General features: G+C 37.5%; 1 protein-coding gene across 2 annotated transcripts in view; it reads left to right on the plus strand.

The window, feature by feature from the left end:
- EXT2 (exostosin glycosyltransferase 2) overlaps positions 1–26,868 on the plus strand; it is a 71,900-nt gene that overhangs the window by 38,895 nt on the left and 6,137 nt on the right. For both annotated transcript variants that reach the window (XM_021533226.4, XM_021533227.4), the window contains 5 exons: positions 3,022–3,211; positions 15,317–15,483; positions 22,343–22,486; positions 22,949–23,077; positions 24,281–24,363. In XM_021533226.4, coding sequence (XP_021388901.1) covers positions 3,022–3,211; positions 15,317–15,483; positions 22,343–22,486; positions 22,949–23,077; positions 24,281–24,363 — 713 coding nt within the window. The remainder of the gene's footprint in view (positions 1–3,021; positions 3,212–15,316; positions 15,484–22,342; positions 22,487–22,948; positions 23,078–24,280; positions 24,364–26,868) is intronic.

A 26,868-nucleotide genomic window follows, 5' to 3' on the forward strand; every position in this document is an offset into this window, starting at 1 on the left:
CTTTGGATTTTCATATGAACTGCAAAGAGCTGTCAGACAGCTGAGACTTAAGTGACACGAAATTACTCTTAGTAAACTAACTTTTCAATTTGATCCTTTTTGCCCATAAAAATGATTCACAGCAAGTAACCTATTAATCTTGGATTAATTATCCTGGCTCTTCTAATGATATTAGCTGGGAGGGTGATAGTGAAGGGTTGTGTTATCCATAGCTGAGTGTCAGCACTTTGTCAAAGAAAGGTGATGGATGATCAATGTACTGTTGCTGTTTGCTCTCCTCTCTGAAGTGAAAGTTCCTGTGAATTTCCATCAAGAATGTTAATAAAGATGGGAATGGAGTAAATGTGCCTTCATCACTTGGTTGCTTGAGCAGTGACTGGGAGAATCCATCCCTATGCCATTAGCCATTTCATGCTTTGCTGCCATAATGGAGATTTAATTAGGTTGCTGTTGTATTAATTGCCTGTATGGTTTGCTTTTCCCAAGCAGAAATCTGGAAGACTTTAGCAAATTATGGAGGCTTGAATTTGCCTGATTTCCTGCAGAAAGTGGGGTCAATAGGTCTCAGACTGTAGACACACTCTTCAGGCAGGCAGCAGGGGGTTGGCTCTTAATGGCACTTGAGAGATGTTTAATTGCCTTTTTGAAATGTTTTTCTCAAATGAGAGGCATGGTTCTCCCATCCATTAGTGTGTGTCTACAGGCTTTTCTCTCCCTCCATCATCATCATCAGTAGGTGCAGAAGGAAAACCTCCTTAAAAGTTGCCTTATTTTTCCTAAGTTATGACCAGCAGGGGAGAATTTTCATGCCTTTCTGAAAGTAGTAGAAGTTGGGATTTAAGGAATTTACCTAAAATTTAAGTTTGTAGGAAGAAATCCATGACCATTTTAGGTACATATGCATATACTTGCACACATATGCATGATATATTTCTTTCTGTAAGTACCTAAAATAGTCTTAGATTATGGAAAAGAACTAATGCTTTTCAAAATATATTATAGCAAGCAATTTGTTAGGAGGTGCTGTGGACAGAGAGAAAACATTTCTAGAAAAACTTCAAATGGGAGCCATTAATACAGGTAGCAATTCTCACCCGTAAGTAATAAATAGAACATTGTCTGCAGATGGCTCTACCAGTTATTTCTTATTGTAGGACAGAAACATAATATTTTCTTGGCACTCTGATTATGATGTTAAACCTCTGTTTCAAGTATTAATGAAAAGAGGTTTCTGAGAGTTGTGTTAAGAAGCTGCTTGACATTACCAGGTCATTTGGATAATAACAGTCTTGGGGTGGGGGTTGCGTGGAAGCAAGTTGCAGTAAAGCTTTAATGAGGTGGCTTATGCTCTGGTAGCATTTAGATTGTGATTTGTGATTATTGAAGCTACAGCAAAATCAGAGGGCTGTCCCCATCTGCCACTAGTCATCTTGTACAACTAGCAAAGTATGTACAAAAGCTTTAATTTTAGAAAATGTAATAATCTGAAAGCAGTTTTTATCTGCACATATCAGTTGCTGAAGCAATAGATGTATATTTTCTGAATTACTGAGTGTGCTTTTACAGGTAGCCATGTCCCTTTCATGAACCAAAGTTCCACATTGTACCATTACTGTTTCTGTATTATCCTATTATTCCTCTTGGGTAAAAACTAGAACTTTGTGTTTTCCATTAGGATCCTCACAAACGTTTAAGATTAATGCTGCTTTTACCAGACCTGATAAAGTGTGTGTAGCTGAAGGCCAGTCTGTCTTTTCAACTATTTCAGGAAGTCTACTAAAACATATTACTCCTACTGACAGGTCCTTGCCTGGAACATATTCCTAGACCATCCTGGTCAAAAGAGTGTGCCAATGCTGTGCTTAACTTTTCTGCCTCCCATATTTATCCCCTCTTCAGTTTTGATTTGTTCATAGAAGGAAATCACATTCACATTATATTTTTTTTTCTTCTTTACCAAAATGTTGTGATGTCTTTCAGTAAATAGGCTCTTTATCCTCCTCATCCTTGAAGTCATTGTAGGTAGAGATGTCTAACCATTAAAAACGAGGAAGTTGATTGTTGGGTGTATAAAGTTAACCAAAGACTAAATTGGGTGACAGAAAATTTCAGTTTACTACCTACAAATATGACCTTGTAACTCTGAGTCTGTAAAACTTACTTTACTCCTGTTACAAGCAGGCTTATGGTATGAGTTTAGCTGGAGAATTTCACAGTATTTCTGTAAACTACCAGCAGTTGCTAACCTCTTATGAGCATTCAGAGTTTTACAGGCTAGGATTCAAAACTTCCTTGCAAAACAGCATCACTCAGTTTCTGCTTTCGCAACTCCCCTTTTCACCTTGTCCCAAAGGGTTTGGTTTTTCCCTTTGCTTCTCTGTCCGAGCCCTGCTTGGAATGTCAGTTGGAATGGAAAATTTGAGACTAAAATGCTGGTGTTTTCATTCTTGTCAAATGGTCCCTTCACTGCTTCCTCCCCCATGTTGTCAGCTCCAAAGGGGGTTGGCACATACGTTGTTCCTCTTTGTAACTGCTTTTTCCTGTTTTGCTTGGGTGCATAGTTTGTGCCAAGTTTATGGATTTGTTCCTTTGGTTTTGTTGTCATTAACACTTTTTCACTCTGAAATTGTAGTGCTGATTAAGTTTCTCTTTGTTTATTGAGTCCTGATTATAAATGTAAATGTCTTGAAATAATGATTAGTAAATGATAATTGAACCATGCTAGCTGGACCCAATTCACCTTGGTTTTCCTTCTCCACAAATCTATCTGCCTCTTCCACTTTAGTTTTTACCTTAATCTCTATTTGGTTGCAACATTACAGACGAGAATGAAAATCTAAATAAGAAGGAGGTTGGGATAAAGGTTTAGAGAAATTGCCAAAGTCAGAATTGGAGAGTCAGCCTGCCTTATCTGAGCAAATTACAAATCTGATGGTTAGGACCTGGCTATGTGAATTGCTCCCTAGTGTGATAAATTACCTTAAACAAATTGCTTTGCTGTTTTCTTGTTTTCCTTTGCAGAAATGGAGCAGTGTGAGCAACCCACTCTTCCTTCCACTGATCCCACCTCAGTCCCAAGGTTTCACAGCCGTGGTTCTGACCTATGACCGAGTGGAGAGCCTTTTCCGAGTTATCACCGAGGTGTCTAAGGTGCCCAGTCTGTCTAAATTGTTGGTAGTCTGGAACAACCAGAACAAGAATCCGCCAGAAGGTAAAAACCCATAGGAGGGGTGGTGGAGGAAGGTGAAGCTGGGCATAATATGTTTGTTGACACCTGTTACAGAATGATCTCTCTTCTACATCATTTATATTCAAGAAATATTTCATGGTTCTTTCAAAAGAATCGCTTTGGACTTTCTGTGACAAAGTGTTTGGAAGTGAAATAAGAGAAGCCAAAGTAGATAACAAGAGCAAAAGCATACCAGTGGTTGTGCTGCTAACTTCTGAATCAAAAGTTACAAATACAACATTGCAAAAGATTTCTGTCTTTAACATATTTGGAGGGAGTAGTTAAGGAAAAGCCTATTTTTGATCAATACTTGCTTTTCTTTCTTTGTAGACAGACTTTTGTCACAGTGTATATACTGCTGCTACTGGACTGTTTCTAGAGAAAATGTGGTTCAAAGTAGTTTGAATGCTTGAAGCTGTAAAATGAGTGAATATTTTGGTTGATTGATGAAATGAAAATCTGGGGCTTTTCAGGTGTCTAAAATGGAGTTTCCATACTATCTTGTGAAAATGCTAATGCTTGCTCAGTAAGACGATAAATAAGTCCCTGTTTTAAAACATTTCTCTTTCCAACACATGTGGTGTAGTGTGCTACTCTTTGTAGTATGTGAGTGAGTCTGGTGTCATCTGCATTGTTTGTAAATTGTTTTTTAATTTGTGGTTCTTTTAAAATGGGGACTCATTCACAGGCATTTTCCCAAGTTATTTATATGTGTAGATTTTTGGAACAAGGTTTGGTTTCAAAGGTATATTAATTACTCCAGTGTGAATTCAGTGCTGTAAATCTCTCAATTATTTTCAGTAGCTGAGGTGTGCTTTGCCAGCCTGGTATACTGCTGGTATACCCTTGTGCCAGGACCTCAGTCTTAATCTGCCCAGTCCTCACATCTTGCTGTCTACATTTTCAAGCCCAAGATCCCTATCTCATGTGTTTTTTGTCCTTCTATGCAATGCCATTGTACACTCCATGGACTGCTCTGTGTCCAACCAAGTCCCCTCTTTACCATCCCCAGGCTGCCTGCCTCACGAGACCATGCTGCTCCTAATCTTTTCCCAGGTCCTCAGCTGGAAACACATGTCCTGACATTACTGAATTCTATTATGAAATCACCATGGAATCAATGGGAGGTCTTGCCCCATGTGAAGGAAGCTAGTTAGCCTTGGCCCTTGGTAATCCTCTCCAGTGCTGGACAATCCTCTCCAACACTGCTCATTTTAATTCTTATCATTCCCTAGGGTGGCTTTCTTCAAGGTGTTCAGATCCAAAAATCTAAAATCCTGAGCATTGTGTTGGGCAATTAAAGCCTCCTCTTCTCACTCTGGATTAAGTACTGTAGCTATAGTAGCTGTGTATGAGCCTGGTCCCCATATGCTGTACATATGGATCGGTCATTCTCATCTGGAAATGTGATTTTGTGGGACCAAACATGTTGCCTTCTAAGAATATCTGTTCAAAAGAAATACTGTATTGTCTTCTGTAGTGAATGAAGTATGTTGTTAGGACTCCTCACTTTATAATTCTCTTTTCAGAGGCTTCAACTGATGCTGTGTTCTACTCTTCATGGTTAGTTATTCTGCGTAGCAGCAAGATGCAACATAGAAATTAATCCCTGACCACTTGTCTCAATTGATGATCTCCTAAGAGCTTCTTAGAGCCAAGCTATTGCTACCATTCATTTGGCTCATGTGCCATTTTGGCAACTTGCAGCAGTTTGAAGCAGAGTAACTTTATGGCTTACTTTAAAAAGTGTTCTTTATTACTTCTGGGCTAAATACCTCAAGTTTAGTCATATTTTAAATGTTTTGCAGCCCTTTAGAGTAAAAATTGTTGTGTATAAATGGATAACAACAGGAATTTTCACAGTAAGCAGTTATTTCCTAAAAGCAAAAAGGCTTAGTGATATATACAGTTATGTGATCACTGAGTGTGGGTGGATTCAACCTAAATGAATTGTTTCCACATTTCCTTCAAGTAAGTCTGAGATACAGGAGAGTTGAAGCAAATAGATCATTAAAATGACATTTTCTTTTCAATCATTGTATTGATCTTGAAAATCAAAGTGTGTTCAATTTTTTTCTGCCTCTACTGCCACTAAGTCATAAACTAGTTAAAAAAAACCCCAACCTGTAGAGCTTAAAATTGTGGACTTGAGAGCACAGCTGAAACCATAAACATTTTTGTCCTTGCATTAGCCTATGAAGTGAATAACTATTTGTTTTTAGCGTCCCATGTCCCTTTATTGCTGTTATAATCATTGTAATCTCTTGGCCTATGGTTAGAGAGAGGTCAGTTTGATTAAATGAACTTGTTTTATTCCAGATCCATTCAGGGCATTCCACTTGGCTCTTCAGCCAGTCTCTCGTTCAGTCTGTCTATTAGTGATCCTAATCCTCGGACTTCAAAGCTTCTGCTGTTTATAGCCTGTTAAAGCCAGGAAGTTTCTGATGGATTAGAACAAGGAATGAGTTTGAAGTTTGTAATGTGCACCACTGTCACTGATAAAGTCTAGTTTATTACCCTACAGTAGTATCTGCACTTTTATGGCTATTCATTTTTAATTGGTTGTAGTAAAGCAGAGGTGCTTAACCTTCTAGAGCATCAATTGCTGTATTTCTTGGTCCTTTCCACGTAAGGGACATGTTTCAGTACAGAAGCAGATCTTGGCTTTTGTCACTGTAGCTCTTTGTGTCATCATTTTGTTTTGCATGTGTAAATGGGAGGGCTGGGTGAAGAACATCCAAATTGCCTTCCTTAGTGAGTATGTGTGCTAAACTGAGAATTGGGCTTAGGTTTCCTGGGATGCAGCTGGCAAAGTGCTGCACAAATGACATGTGGCCTTTTCTTTCTTTCCTCTGTCAACACCAGAAAATTATTATAACTGAAAATATCATTATTATCAAAACAATATGCTATGCATTTGCAATAGTGTCTTTATGTAATGATACTCATGACTTAGGAGGAAAACTGAATGAAAATGAAATATTCTAAAACTTGTACGGAGTATAAGATCATGGAGTCACAGGTGGTCACTGCCATCAGTAGTGCTGAGCATTCCAGATAATAGGCTGTAGCTGATCTTGGCTGCTGTGCAGTGGTAATAGGTGTGAGGAGTGTCTGGAAACAAACTCTTTTCAAACCTAAACCTCTCAGGTTGCACATCAGATGCAACTCTGATGTGATAGAAAGCTTTTGTTATGCTGGCTGATAAAAAAGGTAAGCAGGTAAGAGAGCAATGGATTAATTGAACACTTGACTGAAAAGTTTTCAACCAAATAGTGTGTAAAAATATAAAATTGGAGAACCACATGTATGTGGGCTAGATATCAGGAGTAATTTTAAGATTGTTTTTTCCTTAGTCTTAAGAGTTTTTAAGTATCATTTCTTTTAACTTATGTCTGAGAGCTCTCTGTGGAAGTCTGAACTCATGGTTCTGTGTTTTCTTTAGAATCAATGAAAAGAAACAAGATGAGTCTATGAGAAACACAGATGTCTTGTGCAAAGACAACAATGTTTTTGATGGTAAAAATATTGACTCTTATATGTGAAATAGCAGAAAGAAAATATCACATACAGTGATGATTCTAATCTGGAACCTTAAAACATTATAGAATCAGCTTATTATCTTAAGTACCTGATAAATTTAGGGATGTGATCCCTGCTATGTGTTTTTAGCTGAGTTTTGCATATTTTCTCTGCCATGCATTGTATGCAAGAAGCCCAACGGTAATGTCAGTAGGCTCATAACTCTGTGTAGAATACTAATAAAAACAGTAAAAGCCTTGAAATATTACAGGGAAAAAATCAATTTTTTTCCCTCACTCTGGATCAATTAAAAGAAACATTGTGGTCTAAGTGCCTGCTGCTGGGAATATTTTGTAGAAATCATGATTTTCTCTATCAGCCAAATATTTTTTTCCTTTCATTTGTATTTTTCTAAATTGCTAGTTCTGAAATTCAAGAAAATAGTCTATGACAGAAATTTCCATCAACATTTGTTTCAGACAAGTGAAGAAACCACTTTGTCTACCACATAAATCATATTACAATGTATAAACTCATTACTGTTAGTAAATATGCAACAAGCTACAAATCATGTGTGGTAGCTGGATTTCTTAGGTTGTTTTATACAAATGAAAAGTATATTTTAAGGAATGTGTATTTTCTGTTCAGTTGTGGATCCTGGAGCTAAGTTGCTATAAACTTCTTATGGTGATACTGAAATAATAATATTTGTATTTCTATTTAATGCTGTTAATGGACAACATTGATATAAACTGTTGGGGCTAAAGAAAGTGAGTGTCCTTTGGATTGCTGTATCTTAAGAAAGTGTTATCTTAAAAAAAATAATAAAAACAACTTCAGTGACAGGTCTAGGGTTTCTTGCATGCTGTGCCTTTGGTAGTAAGGACTGGTAGGAATGATTTTTTTAACTTCTCTCTAAGTTTTTAATTAATTTGGCTTCTTGGTGATGGACTTAATGCCATTTTCTTTGATTAGCTAGAGAACTAATTAATGTTGATTTTAGTCATCCATAAGGCATATTACAAACATTTTGCAATATTTCTAGAGAAATCTAGAAAGTTAACTTATCAAACCCATCTTAACAAACTGGGCCCTAGTGTCCTAGAACCAAATGTTCTGTTTTGTTATATACAAGAGGAATTGGAATTCTGTGGATTTCTGCAGAATAAGCATTTTCATGTGGGTAGAAAGCACCTGTTTTGAACTTTGAACAGATTTTTTCACTCAGCCATAATGGAAGGAATTCTGATAATAAGTAGAAGTAACATGCCTGATGTTGTTTCTGACAGTTTTTTAAACTTCAGACTCCAGCTAAATTCTGCCATTCAGTATTAGAGATCGAAAAAGTATTAATTGGGTTTCATCAGCAATGTTCACTTAGCTGCATTCATGCAAACTACTATAGACCAGATAGAATCAGATATGAGAATTGAATATGCTTTATGGGATTCTGTGCAACTGCAGGTACAAACAGAGCATGTTTAGAAATGTTTTCTGCCAGTTTTTTATCAGTCTTTGTCCACCTTACAAAACTTCTGGAAAGGTTTTTCCTTTTTATATTTCCAAATGGACTCCACAGAAGTTTTGGGAAGTGAGAGCATTATATGAATTAATATTCTGGTCCCAGATTATCACTAGTCATTGTTATTGAGGCAGTAAAGCAGAAATAGAATGTTTGTACAAATATCTTTGTATGAGTCATCAGAATGCCATGATTTTAGGCAATAAGTAGCTTTTTAAAAAATTTATCATATTGGTTGTAGTACTGACAGGCATTCAGTTCTTGCCATCAGGAGTATATGCTGTATTTCCAGCTCCTCATTATCCTTACCTGCTGCTTCCAATTGCAAATGCAACAAACCATCTGCATTCAAGTATCACTTGCTATGTTTTAAACTTGATACTGCTTAGAAGTGATGTCCCAAGAATATTGGTTAGCTCTGTACAGCTGCTGTACTGATTTTCATTTTCCCTGTTGAGTGTTGAAACTGGGAATGGATGATTGGTACACAGAGCAAATAATTCCCTTTGTAAATGCACCTCTGTCTGCTGACAAGATCAACAATAATGTTTGTGCTGCAAAAGGATTTCTTGAGGTGTTATTAGCTTCCCAGTTTCTCAGAAGCAAGCATACAGAGAATGATGCTATTTAACAACATGATGGTGTGTCCTGGTTCTGGCTGGGACAGGGTTAATTTTTGCAGTCTGTACCACCTCACTATTCTGTACTACCTCACCCCTATTGAAGGAAAGGGAGTCTCTTCCAGGGAGAAGGGCTTCCTTCTGGTTGAGAAAACTTGGTGGAAGGAGCTGTCTGGTATTGTCTAGTGTTGGGTTTTTTTCCATGTGAATAGTTTATTTTCTTGTACCCTATTTTAGTACATTGCTACTACTGTTCATTTTATCTCATTGCTGTTTCCAGTAAGTTGTTTTTACCTCAACTTGTGATCTTTGCCTTTTGTGCCTCCAAGTCTCCTCCTCTTCATCCTCCTGCAGCAGGCAGGGGGAAGGGAAAGAGTGAGAGAGAGCGAGAGGTGTGTGGTTTGGAGAGTCTTGGTGGGGGCACTGAACTGGGGAGTACCATTCCCAAAGCATGGCACAGTGCCATTTCCTTTGAAAAGAAATAATACATTCCATGGAAATATTGTGCTCTATTATTTTAATGATCCCCCTTTTATGTATGATGTAACAGTTCATTCAGTACTGAGAAACAGGGCTGGATTTCAGACTAAGAAATCATTTTTATACATGAACAGTGTAAAAACTTAGTTACATTTTCATTACAAACATCTGATCACAAGCCTAAGGAGGTGTGGAAAGTGAGAGAGGTTTATTGTGTGAGAGGGTATTGCTTTAGGTTATAATAAAGTTGCCTCTTTCTCATGCCTGTCCTACCTTCTCTTATCTACATGTCTCATGTGGTTCACTGGCAGTTGTAGCTGAGAAATGCATAATTAGATGGGATTTTTTGCTGATCTTTTATATGCGAGTGTTTAGCTGGGAATGCAACTATGACACCTTTTTATTCTACAGCTTAAATCATTTGAAATCACGCTTGAAAATTTTGCTGTGAGATTTCACCTTGCAGGACTTAATGGTGGAATTGTGGGCTGGCCAGAAGCAGAACTATGTATGGATTGTAAGCCCATTAGAAGAGAGAGCTGCAGTGGGCAAAGTTGGGGAGCTACTGATTTTGTGTCTAGAGGACCACACACTGTTTTCTATGGGCTTCTCCAGCAATCAGTGCATCAGGAGTCCTAAATAGCATGTAATGCCAATCGTGACCTGAGTCATTACCAGAGAGCAAGTATAAGTGTTATTCACTCTTCTCTCGTGATTATTTCAGTATGACACACAATAGGAGGTGCCAGTCATTCTCTTCAGAATCCTTACATACATAGACTTGTATTTACTTCAGATAGCTTTATTTCCATAATTTGCTTCTATTTTTTGCGGCATCACAGAGTCCTTACTGTTTTTTTTAAAAAGTAAGAGTAGTCCCCAGTCCAAACATGCATTTTTACTTTTGTATGCCTAAAGGATCTCGTGCCATGATGTAAGATTCTTAAGCTTCTTTTGTGTTTGTCATAATCTGTTAAAGGTCTGTCTTACTGTCAGAATAAAGCCTGTCATTTTACCTTGGTTATAACAAAGTTTAGTAAACTGAGAATTTCCTCCATATGTTTTTTGCTAGTGGTGAAGTTTCTCAGAACTTTCTAAGCAGTATCTGAAAGTTCAAAGTCTGATATTACAGAAGTGGCAAACCCCGTATCTGATTGCTCCTTAAATACGAATACTTTTCATTTGTGGTCCTTTAAAATAAACATAGGCAATTTTAACCTTCCTGATGGATTCTAAAACTTTGAGTTCTGATGTGACTGTTGTCTTTTTTATGTATGTATTTCTTTTGGAGTTCCTATGGCAGAGCTTATTTGTAATACTTGAATCTCTCACTGGAGTCTGCTGTCCTTTATGAAAGTCAGTTTTGCCCAGGTTGCCAGTTGTTACCCAAGTGTCATTGTGTCATAGCATCTCCCATGTGCTTCCATCTCTGTAGGGGCAGCAACCTCCAGTGTCAAGTCAGTCTCTAGGCAGCAAGTAGCCTTGTGCATTTTGCATGCTGCAGACTAACTGGTACCCTAATGTCTTACCCCAAGTTTCTCCAAAATGCCTATATTTACTTTTCATTAATCTACGGCTAAATTCAGAAACTTTATATTATGTTTCTCAAAGCACAAATATTTGACAGTAACATACCCGTTGTTGAGAACTGGTAATTTTGAGAGACTTTCCAAGACCTTAGTAAATCATGTGGATTTAAGAGGATTTGCTGACATCTGAGATGCGTGCTGATTATAATTAGATTACATCTTCATTTTTCATACACTTTTCATTACTTTTTCTTCTATAACCATTTTTTATGCAAGTGGCACGTCTGTTAGTAAGCTATCAAATAGCTGATTTTTCAGAAGAGATGGAAGTGTAATGCTTATATGCATGCTTGTTTTTCTGAATTACTATTTTTCAATCCTAGTGATTTTTCAGTTTCAATTTCTATTTCAATATATTCCTACACTTTGTTGCACTTTGGTTCTCATTTTTTTCAACATGTAGTGGATACAAAAAGAAGAAAAGGCTGAATAAAAGAATGCTTAACAGCTATGAAATATAAACTTTGATGCTACATATAAATACAAATTTACAAATGCACGCGTACATATTGCAATTCTGATTGCAACTGAAGCAGTTGTAACAGTATTTTTTTGATCTATCAGGCTGCTTAAAGTTATTTTATACCAATTCTGGGTTACATTTGGATAATTATAGGCCATTATCCAAAGGTCTTTAAGCAGTTTGCGAACATTACACAGTCTGTAGCCTTTACGAGGCAAAGACATCTGTCTTTGTGAGGTACCTGTAACTGTCTGTTACCATTTATAAAATGGTACTTGCACATTGCATGGTAAACCAGTAAGAAAGCAGTGAGTGAAATCAAGAGTACTAATTTGCAATAAACAGTTCCAGTCATTCAATGTTACTGCCTCCTAAGGTTACAATGACTGTTAACCTGAAAATTTTGGAATGTCAGTGGTCTCCTACTGGAATCATCATTTCAGATTAGGATTCATGTAGGGCTTTTAAAGATTTTACAATACTGAGAATGAGCTCATGACACTAATTGGAATCAATGTTCCATTTCTGTAGTGGCCCCAAGGTGCTTGCTGTATCTCCCCAGCTGGTGGCTGACTGGGACTTCCCTTGGAGTCCATCAGTAATGGGATTGAATCCTTCCAGCTGGCTACTGGTCAATATCATAAACCACAGAAATGTGCTAGGGCTAATGCCTATGCCTTCTAGTAGGACAAGAGATGAGTAAAACAGGACAAGAATGTCCATACATGTCAAATGAAGGCCATGGTGTACAAGACCACACAGATAAAAGTAGATTTTACAGACACGTTTTCATCCTTAGAGGAAAAACCTTGGGGTAGGAAACTGAATACAAATTTTGCCAGTAAATATCACTCTGTGTTCTTTTTTTTGAGCCACCCATGCCTGCCAATCCTCTTTTCTAAAATACATCTCCAGGAAAAACTGACTTTTGAAGACTTGCTGTGGTTTGGAAATGCTGCTTTGTTTTCCTGAATGAAGTAGCATTCATACTCTGGTGTCTTCTAGCAGTGTGCAGAGTTGTGGGTTTTTGCAGTGTCATATGAGCTGTTAAAGCTGAGAGGCCCAGTGGCCATGGGGATGGACATTCCCTCCTGAGAGCAAATGTTACTTGTATATATGGGAATGAAGCAGTTTCTTTCTTCTCTGGTACTGTCGTCCTAGTGTAATTGACAGTGGAAAGGGTGCAAAACTGTCTTGGAGGCAGACCTGATTCAAAGTTATAATGGAAGTGGAAGGGTGTGCACATAATTGTATCCCATTATTTTTGGTGTTGTCTGTCAGCCAGCATTCTTCAGATCCTCCTGCTGAGAACAATTCCAGAATATGATCTTATGTTGTTGTTTAAAAACTGAAATAATTTTCTTGGGTTAGGACTTCTCTTATTTTTGTCCTTACAGTGGCTTTTTTCATTGACACCTATTTTAACTTCCATTTTTTATTCTCAAAACACAGAAACAAGGATCTTATTTTCTTATGCTCTTTTCTGAATTTCTCTATTTGCTCCCCATGTCTTAGTAGTTTTATTCAAACTTTCTATTCGTATCCTGGTGACAGTCAACAATCTTGCTGTTCATGGAATTTGAAGCAGAAGGTGCAGTAAGACCATCTGGGTTGACCTGTGTTGTAAGTCACTACATTGCCTTTCTTTTCAGTCCAGTGACTTCAAACTTGACTGCATCCTTTGTAATACCCAGTCTTGTTGAAAGACAAGATGTACAGAACTAACTGCTGTCCTTTTAAACTTTTGCCAGAGGTTAACCACTGTTATTATTAAAAATGTCTGCCTTATTTATACTTTGAATTTGCCTGGCTTTAGATTCTGGTCATTGTTTTTTGTTATGTCTTTCTCCAATTTGCTAAAGATACAAGTCATTTTTCTTCTTGTAGGTGCTTGTACATATTAAGCAAATCTACTTTTTGTTCCTTCTTTTAGTAAACCAAATAGATTGATCTCCATGTTCTACCAAAAGGCATTTTCTCCTGACCTCAGTTAACTCATGTGATTCTTTCAGCACCATTTTCAATGTTTTAACATAGTTTGAAATATAAAAGCACCAGAATAAAACAGTATAATGTCTACTCTGGACCTTTAATCCTTTTCAGAAGCTGCTTTTAGGGAAAAAGTTGCCTTGGCCCTAGTGTTTAACTGTGTCTCAAATGTGTCAGTGTGTTTTTTGTTCAAATGCACCTAGTTTACTAAGCAGTCCATATGGAGTTTAGTGAGCTCTCTATGTCTTTATTGTGCTCACTGTTTTTCATGTCTCTAGGCTTTGTGTCACTTGCAAATTGCACTGAAAATTTATATGTATTTCAGACATGAAAATTCCAGTGCCTTCAGGCCCAGTATCAGGTCCTCTAGACTCCACTTGCCACAGAATCAGAGAATGGCTAAGCTTAGAAAGGACTTCTGGAGATCAGCTGTCCAATCCCCCCTCTCAAGCAGGAACATCTTGAGCAGGTTGCACAGGACCATCTCCAGATGGCTTTCAATGTCTTCAAGGGCAATATCAATATCTCCAGATGTCTCTCAATATCTTCAAGAGCAGAGATTTCACTACATCATTGGGAACCTGTGTTAGTGCTCAGTCGTACACACACTGAAAAACTCTCCCCTGATGTTTGGAGGGAATGTCCAGTGTTTCAGTTTGTGCCATTGCCTCTGGTCCTTCCACTGACCACCAATGAAAGGAGCTTAGTTCTCTATTCTTAACACCTTCCCTTCAGGTATTTGCACATATTGGCGAGACCTTCCTTGAGCCTTCTCTAGCATAAATAGCCACAGCACTCTCGGCCTTTCTTTCTTGGGGAGATGCTCCAGTGCCATCATTGCTTTCATGGTTCTTTGATGAACTCTCTCCAGTTTGCCAGTGTCTCTCTTGCTTCTAATTAAAATACATTTTCATTAATAGTTGCTTCTAGGATGCATCATGCTGTAATAATGACTACTGTTAACCTTTGTGCTAGAAACTCTGCATGGTTATATGCATTTAGAATGAATGTTTAACATTCAGCCCTTGCTTCCATTTCCTTTAGGTTGGTGCTCTATATTTACACCTATAGTTATTCTTTTGTATGAATAGAATAGGGTTTTGAAAATTTTTGAGTATATGCAGATGCTGTTAACGTGACACTTAAGGTGCTACATGTTAAACACATAGGAAAAATTGAAATTAATGCCAAGATATAGTAAATTTGATGCAGTTTTATGTCTGTGGGGGGTTCTATTGCTATTTAAATCCTTATTTGACTTGTAAATGTTAATGTTTGTGTACTCCAGTGCTCTATTCTACTTGGAAGAATGGTGTAGGGCACAAGTTAGAATACATTTGTATTTATCTAGTTTTAAATTATCACTGTGACTTAGGACTTTGAAGATGAAAGAAATTGATGAGACACAGAATCTACTCCTTAGCAATTGTGCTAAACATTTAATTGATATAATAAAATTTCTTTTGCTCAGCCCTTGATAGAACTAACATTCTTAGTAAAATTCTTTATGACCCTAGACTTGCAGTTAGTAATTGTATACTGCTGCTTCAAATTATTCGGTTGCAGTTGAATGAAGTATCTTTTCACGCTGTGTGTCCCAAACCAATATGTATTATGCCTGCACATACTCTGTAAGTGTTGCAAGTTGCTGCTTTGGGCAAGCTATCCTCTGTGTAGCTGCCCATGAAGCTCATTGTTGAGAGATACAAAGAGAAATGTGGCTGAACTTCTGTCTCTTGCCTTCATATGCTCTTGTGTTTGCCAAACCAAAACTGCTGTAAATTCACCATTAAGAAGCGTTTGTTTAGATGAGAAGAAGAGTAAAAAGCAGCTAAGATGGATATGCAGATTCAGAAGTAAAGTATAACATTGAATTCTATTTATTTTAATTTTTCTCTCTAGATTCCCTCTGGCCAAAGATTCGTGTTCCCCTGAAAGTTGTTAGGACTGCAGAAAACAAACTTAGCAATCGCTTTTTCCCTTATGATGAGATTGAAACAGAAGCAGTGCTGGCTATTGATGATGATATCATTATGCTAACCTCAGATGAACTCCAGTTTGGCTATGAGGTAAGATAATTGGTTTTTCCCTGTCTCCTAGGCCATCCACTTCAACATTGTATATAAAGTGGAGGAAGCACTGCATAGTCTGTTGATTCAGATTGTTGCATCTCTCTTTACCATAATAGTTCAGTGCTGACTGAAACAGTTTTACAGATAGTCATTTCTTTATTGAAAAACCTGCCAGCTAAGAGGTTTTCAGTAATTGGCACAGGAGTGCCAAGAGACTCCAGAAAATGTTATAGTGGAAGCAGTCTGAAGACTGAGCTGCATTCTTCTTAACTTCAGATAAATCAGAAATTCTATCCAAGTGAACGTGTCTTGATGGGCAAGACAAGTTTCAGAGATTAAGTGTTGGGAACGGAGGGAGCCTCCTGGGGACATGCTGAAGTAAGGTGGACTGCAGTGAAAGAAAGAACTGAAGAATTTCAAGGAGGGGACACATGGATCATGTGCTTGAAATGGCAAAACTTCAACAGCAGCTCTTGTGATGAGGGTATGGACAAAAAGAGAGCTAGTCCAAATCAGTTACCCATGGCGGTACAAAGAGGTGACAGTCTTCATAGATACTTGAATTGTTTGTTAAAAGTACACTTGAAGCAGCACTGTTGTCTTCCTTCCAAAACTATGTTTTGAGTGAGGTAATTTTTTGTCTCCCATTTGTAGTCCATAATCATTACTGTTATATGTGTGTATTTAAGACAAAGACGCTGTATATATAAGCAAATCAGAAACATTAGAAAATGTAATACCGAATTTTAAGAAAGCTTTGAATTATTTAGTCACACCTGTACATGCATTATCAACAGCAAAACAACACTGGACTATAACATGAAACTGTTACCTGAGTTGAATGCAATTATGAAAAGTGCTCCTCTAAGGTGGAGAAAGCTAGTGAATTGAAGTTAATACAAGGTGATATTTTTAAAAAATATGTTGGACATATTTCTTTAACATATGTACATGTGGGGTGAAATATTTCTCTTTCTCCCTCTTGAGTAAAAGAGACTGTTAGCAAGTAACAAGCTTTTGGACTCCAGAAATGTCTTATGATGATGTAGGTATGCTGAAGTAATAACAAAGATGTTAAGTAGTGGAGACAGAGGTTTCATCTATCATGTGTGTCTACAGAAAGGAAATACTTTCCTTGCCAGGTTAAGAGTAGCGAGTTAATACATGAAGTGTGAAAGATGGAAGGAAGAGAAGACAACTGAAGGAAGGGGATTTTGGCTACACAGACCTTCTCTATACTTTGTTGTCTACATGAATGTTTTAAGCACTGTACTGCAACAGCAGAGCAATGAAGTGCTGGCAGTTCTGCAGGCTGACTTACTTTTGCCTGTGTTGGTGCTTATAACTACTAGTTTTGAGATTGATCTGATGGGATGAAAGATAGCAGACCCATAATGTGCATGCTGCATAAATCCTGGCTCCATTTGCAGTTTAACTCCAGTTTTCATAAAGCTGTCTCAAATAAAGTGGCTAAGAGTAAGGAGTGACTTACCAAAGTCACCTACCTGACTGTGTAAGTAGCTCTGCTGTTGTCAGAGCAGGCTTGGAGGGCTTTGAAGCAAAAATTCGACCTGCAGCCGAGTTCCAGCTGTATCACCCAGAAGTCATGTGAAGCAGAACCTTGGTTTTTGTGTCTGAACTGTTACTTTTAACATCCTCAGTGGACGATACCTTTAATATCACATGTATTGAGTCTAGTCACTCACACAGAAAGGAGTTATCCTCATGAAAAACAAAAATAAAGCAAAGAAAATTTGATGTGAATCCCCCTGTAGTCAGTGCAACTAGAGGATAATTAGGACTTGCAGCTGTTCATCTCCTAGGATTAAGGCCAACAGGTCTAGCAGTTTGATTGTGCTGGCTCATTTATTGGCTTTATGGCCATGTGCCTTGGTTGCAGGGACTATCTGAGTAACAGTCCTTATATTCTGCGTGTGAATGTAACTATTTGGACATGAGATTGTTTAGTTTGGCAGACTGGAAACTATTTATGTTGCAGTTTTTTGCATTTTATTATAAATCCTACTCCTTTTTCATTCTGGGAAGTCATCTTACTGCACAGTAACATTGATGGATAATTAAAGTGCTGTATTGAGAAGGTAGTTGAGACAAACCTGTGAGTAATTTGAATCCTTATATTTTGAGTTTGGCTTCACCACCCCCACTCCCTCAGTAAATTAAATGAATAGAAATGTCTTTGAACACAGAAGCAGAGCAAATTATTCTAGAAATACAGAGTTTTCCTCATACAGGGAGTGGGTGATGTAACTCCTACTCTCTGGCACAGAAATCAAGGGCTGAAGATTGATCTTTCCTGTCCTTGAGTGTCTGTGACTTGCTTGACAGGCCTGAGCTAGCTCCCAGATGTTTAAATTGTCTTCAGCCTGTGATAATTTATTTATCTGTTTATGTGTGTTACCAGAAAAGTATCTCTCAAACTCTTGACTCATTTGCAGGGGAATCCAGAGGGAACAGTAGCAGCATATAAGGTTACTAGAAAGTTTTCTTTTAAAAGTAGGTCTGCTTCTGCTTTGGTCATATGAAGGGCTGGAAACGTGACATTCACTAATTTTCTTTTCTCTTCGGACATCCTTAAGACTTTGCATTTAAACATGTGGCAAAACCCCCTCTGTCACACACTTGTCTGATTGTATAGAGCAAGCCTAAAAAAAAAAAAAAGCCCAGAAAACTTTGATCTCTGTACACTTTCAGCCATAAAAAATTATAGTAACACTCAAAGTGTCAGACATTTTTTACTTGTTAAAAGTGAGCTATTATGGTACAGTGATTTATGACCTTGCATAAATCTATTGGAGCAAGCAGAAAAATAGTCCCTGTGTGCTGCTGTATTAAGGTAGCAGAAGAATACTCATGACACTCTGACTTCGAGAAAAAGTAGTTCTGTTAAGTTACATACCTTGGGACACTGGAAAAAACTGTTATGTCTAGATAATTTTTTCCCACTTACTGAACTTTGTTGTTCACAGAGAGTATCAGAGAGACGCAAGAAATGGAAGAAGTATTTAGATTATCATAATCTCAAAAAATTAAAGCAGAAACATTGGCCACCTCTGAAGTGTTTGGTGTTTGAATACAAAACTGAAGTCAAGCATTGTAGCATTCCCACCTCTGTGTCTTAGCTGGCCTCAAGGCAGATGTCATAGCATTAAGTAATTTCTTTTCCTATACTTATGCAGCACTGTGTCCTTACAGAGACAAAATACTTTTATTAGAGAATAATATAAATAGTCTAAATGTGGATTATTGTTCTGAGGCTATGGTTTTTGTTCAGAAAATGTACAGTTTGGTACATTGCTAAGTTTGCATGTATTCTGTTGAAAACTTTTGGCCTTCTGTTGGTAGATGATCTTCTGTCTCACAATTGGTTTTTGGTGCTTCATGTCTCTGGCATTCTTTAAAAATAATCTATTCTCTGTTGAATTGCATATTTTGCTAAGATGAAATTTTCATGAAGTTGGAATGCCTTCTTCAGAGAAATTCTTCCTTGCTCATTTTGACTTTAAAAATTTAGTTTTCAGCATTCGTTTGTAGGACAAGTACAATATCTCTGCTTAGCAAAATAATTACTAGTTGCTGGCCCCATTCAAAGCTCTTCTTCAAACTTAAGATATTTTACAAAATGTGTGTGTGCAAAGCATTGTACATCTTTTAATGGGCTCTGTGTTTACATTTTACTTTATGTTTTCACTAATAGCACAAACCATTCATTTGAGGAAAGAATAAGGGAAAGAATTAAGAGTGGATGGGGCTGTGGAAGGCAGGAGTATGATGGCTTGAGTTTGTTTTCATTTCTAGGGAATAGTCAGTGTTTAATTCTTAAAATGTTGTCATGGTAGCTTTGGAAATGCTGCCTATTTTTCTGTTCCTTGAATTGTTGAAACTGCATGTGACTTAATATAGTCTATTGAATTTAATGCATAAATGTTTGAGAATGTTTTGTAGAGGGAAATTCTTCCCTGTCTTTCTGGCTACATGGAGAGTTTGCTGTTCTGATGGCACAGCAAATTGCGCAAAATAGTTGAGGCTGTGAGGCAGAAAGAGTTCTGGAGAGACGAGGCTGAAGGGTGTTTTAGCTATACTGTTTTATGTCTCTTGGGAACTTGACTTGGAAACAAAATTACTATAATTTCCTTTTGGTTTTTCTTACAAAACTTTTAGTAAAACTACTAAGTCAGAACTTCTATTTGACATTCATCTGGGAGATGCTTCATCCAAAAATATTTATCTTCAGGGTTGACTACCAGTCTTTGGCATGACTTGTCTGCAGAGAAGCATACCTCCTCTTCACTTGGCAGTATGTTTTTCCTTGGATATGTCCCTTACCCGTATTAAAGCAGGCCATCCTTCTTAGTCTGAGAAAGCTAATATGATCACTGGCTAAAATAAAATGTATTCCTAACAGACTAATAAATTATAGGCAACCATCAAACATGAAAATAGACAGTAATACAAAATAGAGAGTAGTACTAGAATCATTACCACTATTTTTATTCTGAAAGTTTCCTTATATGTAGTAGTTGTATATATTAATTTTGGCATAAAGCATATGTATGGATTTGGGCAATGAGCTGGATTGGAGGCATTGGGAGCCTTTCCAAAATCACCATTGAATGAGCTAGTGGTGAACATTATGAAAAAGCCAAGCTTTTCCACTGACTTCAAAAGCATTAATTTTAAAGGGAATCTTTGTTCAAAACACCAAAGTTATTTTTTAGATGCATTGAACTGACAATTTTCAGAGGTCAGAAAAAAATTTTGCAGGGTAGAGTTGGTATTTAGACTGACACAAGAACATCTGTATGAGTAATGTGCATTATAGTTGGCTTTTATTTTATGTCATTTGGACTCTTGAAGATGACACCAAGGGCAAAAATTATAAGGGATATGAATCCAGGGTTGTGTGTTGAGAAGGCACTGCACTCCCGTGGGAAGCAGTAGCTGACTTTAATCTTTCTTTCAGCTGCTGTTAATATGCATGCCATTTCCTCTACAAGAATTCTTAGCCCAGTACGGTGCAGATCTGTAGTGTTCTGTTAAATCCTTTGTTGAGCCTCAGTAGCTTATGTGGCAGTGCCTTCCAACAGCTGGGAGATAGACATTTTAATATTCAAGTTTAAAACTAAAGCATTAATTTTTTAAGTCCTGGAGAGTGAGGAATAAATTTTTGAGTATCGTACATTTAGTTTTGTGTTCCTTATTAAGGTTTTCTACATCATGTCAAAATAGATATCGCAAGCCCTTGCTAGCTTGCCTGCCAGAAGTCTGTATTGTTTTAATTAGCTTATGGCACCAACTTGTAAGTGTTCTATGAATTCTCTTCCTTCAGTTCCAAGTTATCTCTGCTTTTAAGAGCCCTCTGTGTTGGAGCGTTGTCATATCTAAATACTATCCCAGTACTTGTGCCCTAGAACTGTCTAGAAAGATTGATTTCTGGATAAAATAGAAGCTGAGGAGTCAGAAGATCTGGTTCCCATTCTTGTTTCCTGTATGATTTTTGGCAGGTCCCCTCATCTGGACGCTTGAAATAATAACTGCTCTCATCATGGGATTCTGAAGCTGTATTAACTGACAGCAATAAAATGTGTTGAGATGTATAGATGAAAAGGTATATAGTAATGAAAAATCACAGAAATGTAGATGCAGAAGCAGTAACTTAAAACTGATTGTTTTATCATATTTACTTTGACAAAATACTTGCATAGAGTCTTTATAGTGTAGGCCTCCCAACTGAAATGCACTCACACATAAAAAGTGGCCAAAGTGAACTGCTGATGGGGTTACATTTGTAGGATGGTGGCATGCCAGATACCACTTCCTTTACTGTACATTCAACTGTAGGGTTCCCTTGTTCTTTTGTACATATGAAAGAATCTGTGAAGGAATCCTTGGGAATTTTTGAGGTACTTTGTTTTGTTGTTGATCTTGCATACAAAAATTTCATTATATATGTGTCTGTTTGTTTATAGCTCTTGTAACCTAACTGTATGTTAGAGTCAAGACTTATTCTTCCAAAAAGCCTAGCAGTTATCTGGATCAATGTACAAATTTTGAATACTTTGTCTGCAAATAATGCAGACAAATTATACCTAGCAAACAAGTAGCATTCAGACCCCTCTAAATAATTATAACCCTTTCCTCCCTTTTTCTCTAATGCAAAAATTTTCCATTATTTAATGTGGCCAGCAGTGTGGAGAACTGGGGTTGTGTTAATGATGCCCTTCTCCTTGTTCTTGTCTACTGTATTTGATCCTGTAGTCAGCTATAAAATAATGTATGGAGTGACAAGGATGGTATCTTGATTGTATCCAGCTGTCTGGAACAAGTCAAAGGCAAAGGCCTTCCATGTAGCCAAGCACCCACTAAAGAATACCAGAAATATTAAAATATAAGCCAGTTCCTGACAAAGGAAACAGGTTGGTTAGATCCAAAGCCAGCTGTGAAAGTAGTTAGGTTGTAGTCGTATCTACTGAAGTCAACATCAAAAGTTTCATTTTAATCATGCTTGGGTTTAGTTAGTTACAGTCTTTTTTGAGTAGTCATTTGTGTTTCTCTATAACAATTATTTTAGTGGTCCATTAGTGGCCTTTTACTCTGGGACATGGCTTCTCTGAATTGTAGGGTCCTTCCACAGCAAGCTTATTCTTTTTTTGGACTTCTTCCTGGCAACTTTTTGTTCCAAGTATTTTTGACTTAGAAGAATTTAAGTGATCTTTGCCCCACTGAAACTCTACCCTTCCAGATGTGTTGCATTTGCTACCCTTCCAGAAAGCAGATGTGTTGTGTTTGCTTTCTGTGCAGGCCTGGTTAACAGCATGTCACATTTTTTTCTCTTCAGGTCTGGCGTGAGTTCCCTGACAGGTTGGTTGGATATCCAGGTCGCCTGCACCTTTGGGACCATGAGATGAACAAATGGAAATATGAATCAGAATGGACCAATGAAGTCTCAATGGTGCTTACTGGGGCAGCCTTTTATCACAAGGTAATACACAACTTGCACTGTACTAATGTACAATATGTACATTAAAAAAGATCTATATGCGTTGCTGTCATTGTTGCATCAGTTTTTGTGGTGCTATGATTATGTTCTTTAAAACAGTTGGAGAACTAATTGCAAACTTTTCCCTAGACCTCTTTCAGTTGCTGTGAAAAATCACTGATTTGTCTCTGCCAGTGAAATAAAACCATTACTTACCTTTGTGACTTAAAAAACTCCCTGGAGGTTCAGAAAAGAGAACCAGTTTTAAGGGAATTTGTGTGGTGGTCAGGAAAGGAATAATTATGCAGTTTAGCACCCAAAAATTATTTTCTATCCACTGAAGTAGTTCTTGTCTGAAGGCACTATCACTTGACTGCCTGCTGTTCCACGTCTGAAATATTTAGTCTTGCAGTTACTATATCTATATTTAAAATTATCTTATTTTTCTCGCTCTCTTCTCTGCAGTATTTCAACTATCTTTACACCTATAAGATGCCTGGAGACATCAAGAATTGGGTGGATGCTCATATGAACTGTGAAGATATTGCCATGAATTTTCTAGTAGCAAATGTCACTGGCAAATCAGTTATTAAGGTGGGGCTTTCCTGCTGTTTATCCTTACAAAATTAAAAACCATGAGATACATACTTACATTTATTTAGTAGGCTTCAATATGTTACTTAATCCTCCTTTTTCTCTCATTTTCCCCAGTATGGTATCCTGGTCTCCTTACATGTTAGAAAAGCCCTTCTGTTAAAATTTTTATGTTGACTGAGAAGAGAGAATTATTTTTTACCAGTTGATTCTGATGGTTATTTTAGCCATTTAGCTTTTTATAGCTCATCATAGAGATGAGCTATAAAAAAGATAATTTAAATGACAGCTGTGCATTTGTGTGTGTATATGTACATGCCCACATACATATATTATAACTATTTGAGATCGCCGGAGGAAAGAAATTGCCAACTGTCCACAGCTCGCTCTATCGTGGCCTGACAACAGCTGATTTATAGGAATGTTAATTGCAAGAACATTAATTGCAAGATCAGCTTTAAATGAACTTTTTTATCCCTGAATTAATTTCCTGACATGTTTCGACACGTTTTCAGGTCTAGACATTCACTCCGTACATTCATTTCAAAGTGTGTCAACTTGGAATGAGATTTAGAGGCCACCAGGCATTACTTCAATTAGCAGGGTCCGTTCTCCCCTCTGTCCATCATCATTTACTGGGACTGGTGGCTGCATTTCCTAGAAAAGCCTTTAGAAGATAAAGTGTGTGTACTTTGCTGAAAACGTTTCTGAGCTGCATGAGGGCAGAGCAGAGTAATTTGGCACCTCTGTGCGATTCGGAGAGTCTTGCAGGGTTTGCCAGTCAGCTCTTAACTGGAGAGAGCAAAAGAGCGCCTGTTGGATTAGCGTTACGGTGAAGTATGGGAAGCTATATTTCATCGCTGTTATGGCTGCAAGAACAAATGGTGTTTATACAGGGACCTTGGCAGTGAGAAAACAGTCATTAAACAGGAATTAAGGAGCTTGTCATCGCCACTTCTTTTCAGTTACAGAAGGAAAAAACCCTCCAAGCCGTTTTTATTGGGCCCCTGTGAATTTTGCAGTCAGCCGGGCCAGATGGAGCTGAATGGAGGAATGGAGTGGCTTTTTTTTGTACACCCCCTCTTTTTGAGACAGCTCAGCTTACACTGCAGGCATGTTCAGAGATATTGCACTGCTCTCTGTGCAAGGAGATTAATGTCCCTTCTGTTGATATTTGATAATATCTGGCGTGCCTTTCTGCAGGTGACCCCACGAAAGAAGTTCAAATGTCCAGAATGCACAGCAATTGATGGGTTATCACTGGACCAGACACACATGGTGGAAAGGTGAGTGACCACTCTCTATTTCTCTGATTGCCTTGTTCTGATCGCTAGAATTTTACCCTGTGTCTCATTAAATTAGGATCAAAAATGATAGTGTTTTTATAAATGACTAATTTTGAAAGAATGTTACATGGATTCGATCATAAGTCATTCCTACAATGGGTGATGTGTCACTGAGAAGGACACTACTAAAAAGGACTTTAGAAGGGTACAATTTTTAGCAGCTTTGCTGTAAGGCTTGTAGGACACATGTGAAGTTCGGGTTCTTGGTTGGCAGTACTGTCAGTAATACCACATTTCTGTTTGCTGTTGAATATCAACTGTAATAAGTATGAATTCTTTCTTTAAATCAGACAATTGGTAGCAAAGAGTAGAAAGGATATAAATTATTAATAAAATAATTTGAAGTGATATTTGTACATTATCTTCTTTCTAAGGATTGTGAAGCACATTGCTTCCACTAGTGAAGGGCATTTGCTGCACAATTCCATGTTGCATTTTTTAACAATGGCAGCATTATTATATTTTTTCTGAAAATTTAGTTTTGAAATGAAGTATGCATTTGGAAAGGCAGCAAGTGCTTAGAGTGAAATACTGAAAGTTTGTAAGTGTGAGATTTGCATTCTCTGCTTTATAGTAAAGGGCTTTCCAGCCTTGACCAAGACACTAGGCTTCTCTCTGCCTTGGCATCTGAATTCTTGAAATCAGGGAAAGTTTCTTCATTTTGCAAAGATGTTCAGTGTTTGAAATGGGCTGTGTGACAATAAATGTTATTTATTAGTTATTAGGTGTAACTACCTGAGATAAAGAATGATAAAGGCATCTCACTTTAGGCTTCTTGGGCTGTTGCATCTCTCCTGCAAACTTTGGGAAAAATTATTTGCAACAATGAGGTAGGTAAGCAGGGGGAAGAAGTTACCAGAAGATACAGACAGTTGCACTTGATGATCTTAAAGGTCTCTTCCAACATTTATGATTCTAAGAGGTGACAAAAGAATCTGACCTGCATTTAAAACAGGCCATTTCAGATTTGCATGGAGATGTATAACATGGTTATCCTACTAGTTATCATTTTAACAGTGATTTTTTCCTGTCCTCTGCAGAAATCAGAAAATTTAAAGTGTTGTATGGGCTTTAATGAGACTGGATTTAAAAAAGGAGTATGCAACTCAGAAGTAAAACATACCCCATTAAGATGGTAAAAATTGCTCTGCAGGAAAATACTTGAGAAAGGGGTGGGAAGTTTTGTAGGTCTTAAATTTTAGCTGAAAGGGAAGCACAAAAGGGTCCCCCATATCTAACAATTCTGATCTGGCTTAGAGGATGGACTACCCAAGCCAGTTAAGTTTTCCTGTGGTCATAGTAGTAGTGCTACAACAATAGGTGGGAATTTTAGTTATGAACTAGGTTCTCATTAAGGTAAATACTATGAAACAGAAGATGATAAAATTGCTTTTTGCCTTGAAGTGCACTATGATGCTGGGTAAAGGTCATGTTTCCATGTCTATACCAATTTTTGTATCCTCAGAGTAAAGTGTCATTGACAGTTTATTGAGAATATGTTTAAACTATTGTTTTGCTTGTCTGTAATTTTGAAAAGTGGGGAATACTGGGCTGTGGGAAGTGTTAGATGGACTGCAAATCCACATACTTTTATTTGCCCAGCCAAAGAAGTACATGCTGAGATAGAATCTGAGTGCAGGAGAATCTAGAGAGATGTACAGTTTAGGTATATTCAGACTTGATTTTGAAAATCCTTAATATCATACTGAAACTGCTTGCTACACCTAATGCCTTCTTGTCCTGTGTTATAAATGGTTTATTTTTTTGAATCTTGCATGCTAGATATTAATTTAAAGTGGATAATAAATGATAACTCCTAGAGCAAATTTTTCTAACTTAGAAGTGAGTAAGGATCTCATATCTATCTATCTATCTATCTGCTAATTATTTTCAGCCAGGAGAGAAGCTGAATGGAAAAAATGCATGTATCAGTGAATCCTTGTCATTAGAATAATGTCAAAAGACTAAATTTGTACTGATAATTTACAGTGACAATACCTGAGGTGTCAGGCAAAGAGCCATTATCAGATTTACTTGCAGCTTCCCCAAGTGCCTGACTCCTTGCTTTTTAGCATTCAGAAATAACAAACAGGTAGTCTGAGCTAATTACTTGTCCGGATATCCAGGGATCAACCTACTGTTTGTGAAACAAATAGTTTTTCAGGGTTGTCACATACATGCACAACATTTAGTGTTAGGTTTCTGGCTCAGAAATAGCAGAGGGATGCCCAGCAACTGCGTGTTGGTTTTGTAAATGGAAAAGGTTTGAGAAGTCAGTTGTGGAGATCTCTCTAGGAAAGATATGTAACTAACTGGTTTTGTTGGGCATTTTGACCCATTCAGTAGAGACAAAGGAAGATGGTACAGTTGAACTCTGTCTCTTACTAAGAAATTCTATTATTTCAGCAATACACTGAATAATGGGAAAGCCAGCTTTGCTATTCT

Source organism: Lonchura striata, chromosome 5 (assembly GCF_050655825.1).
Source record: "Lonchura striata isolate lonStrDom1 chromosome 5, ASM5065582v1, whole genome shotgun sequence".
In the NCBI taxonomy this organism is placed as follows: Eukaryota; Metazoa; Chordata; class Aves; order Passeriformes; family Estrildidae; genus Lonchura; species Lonchura striata.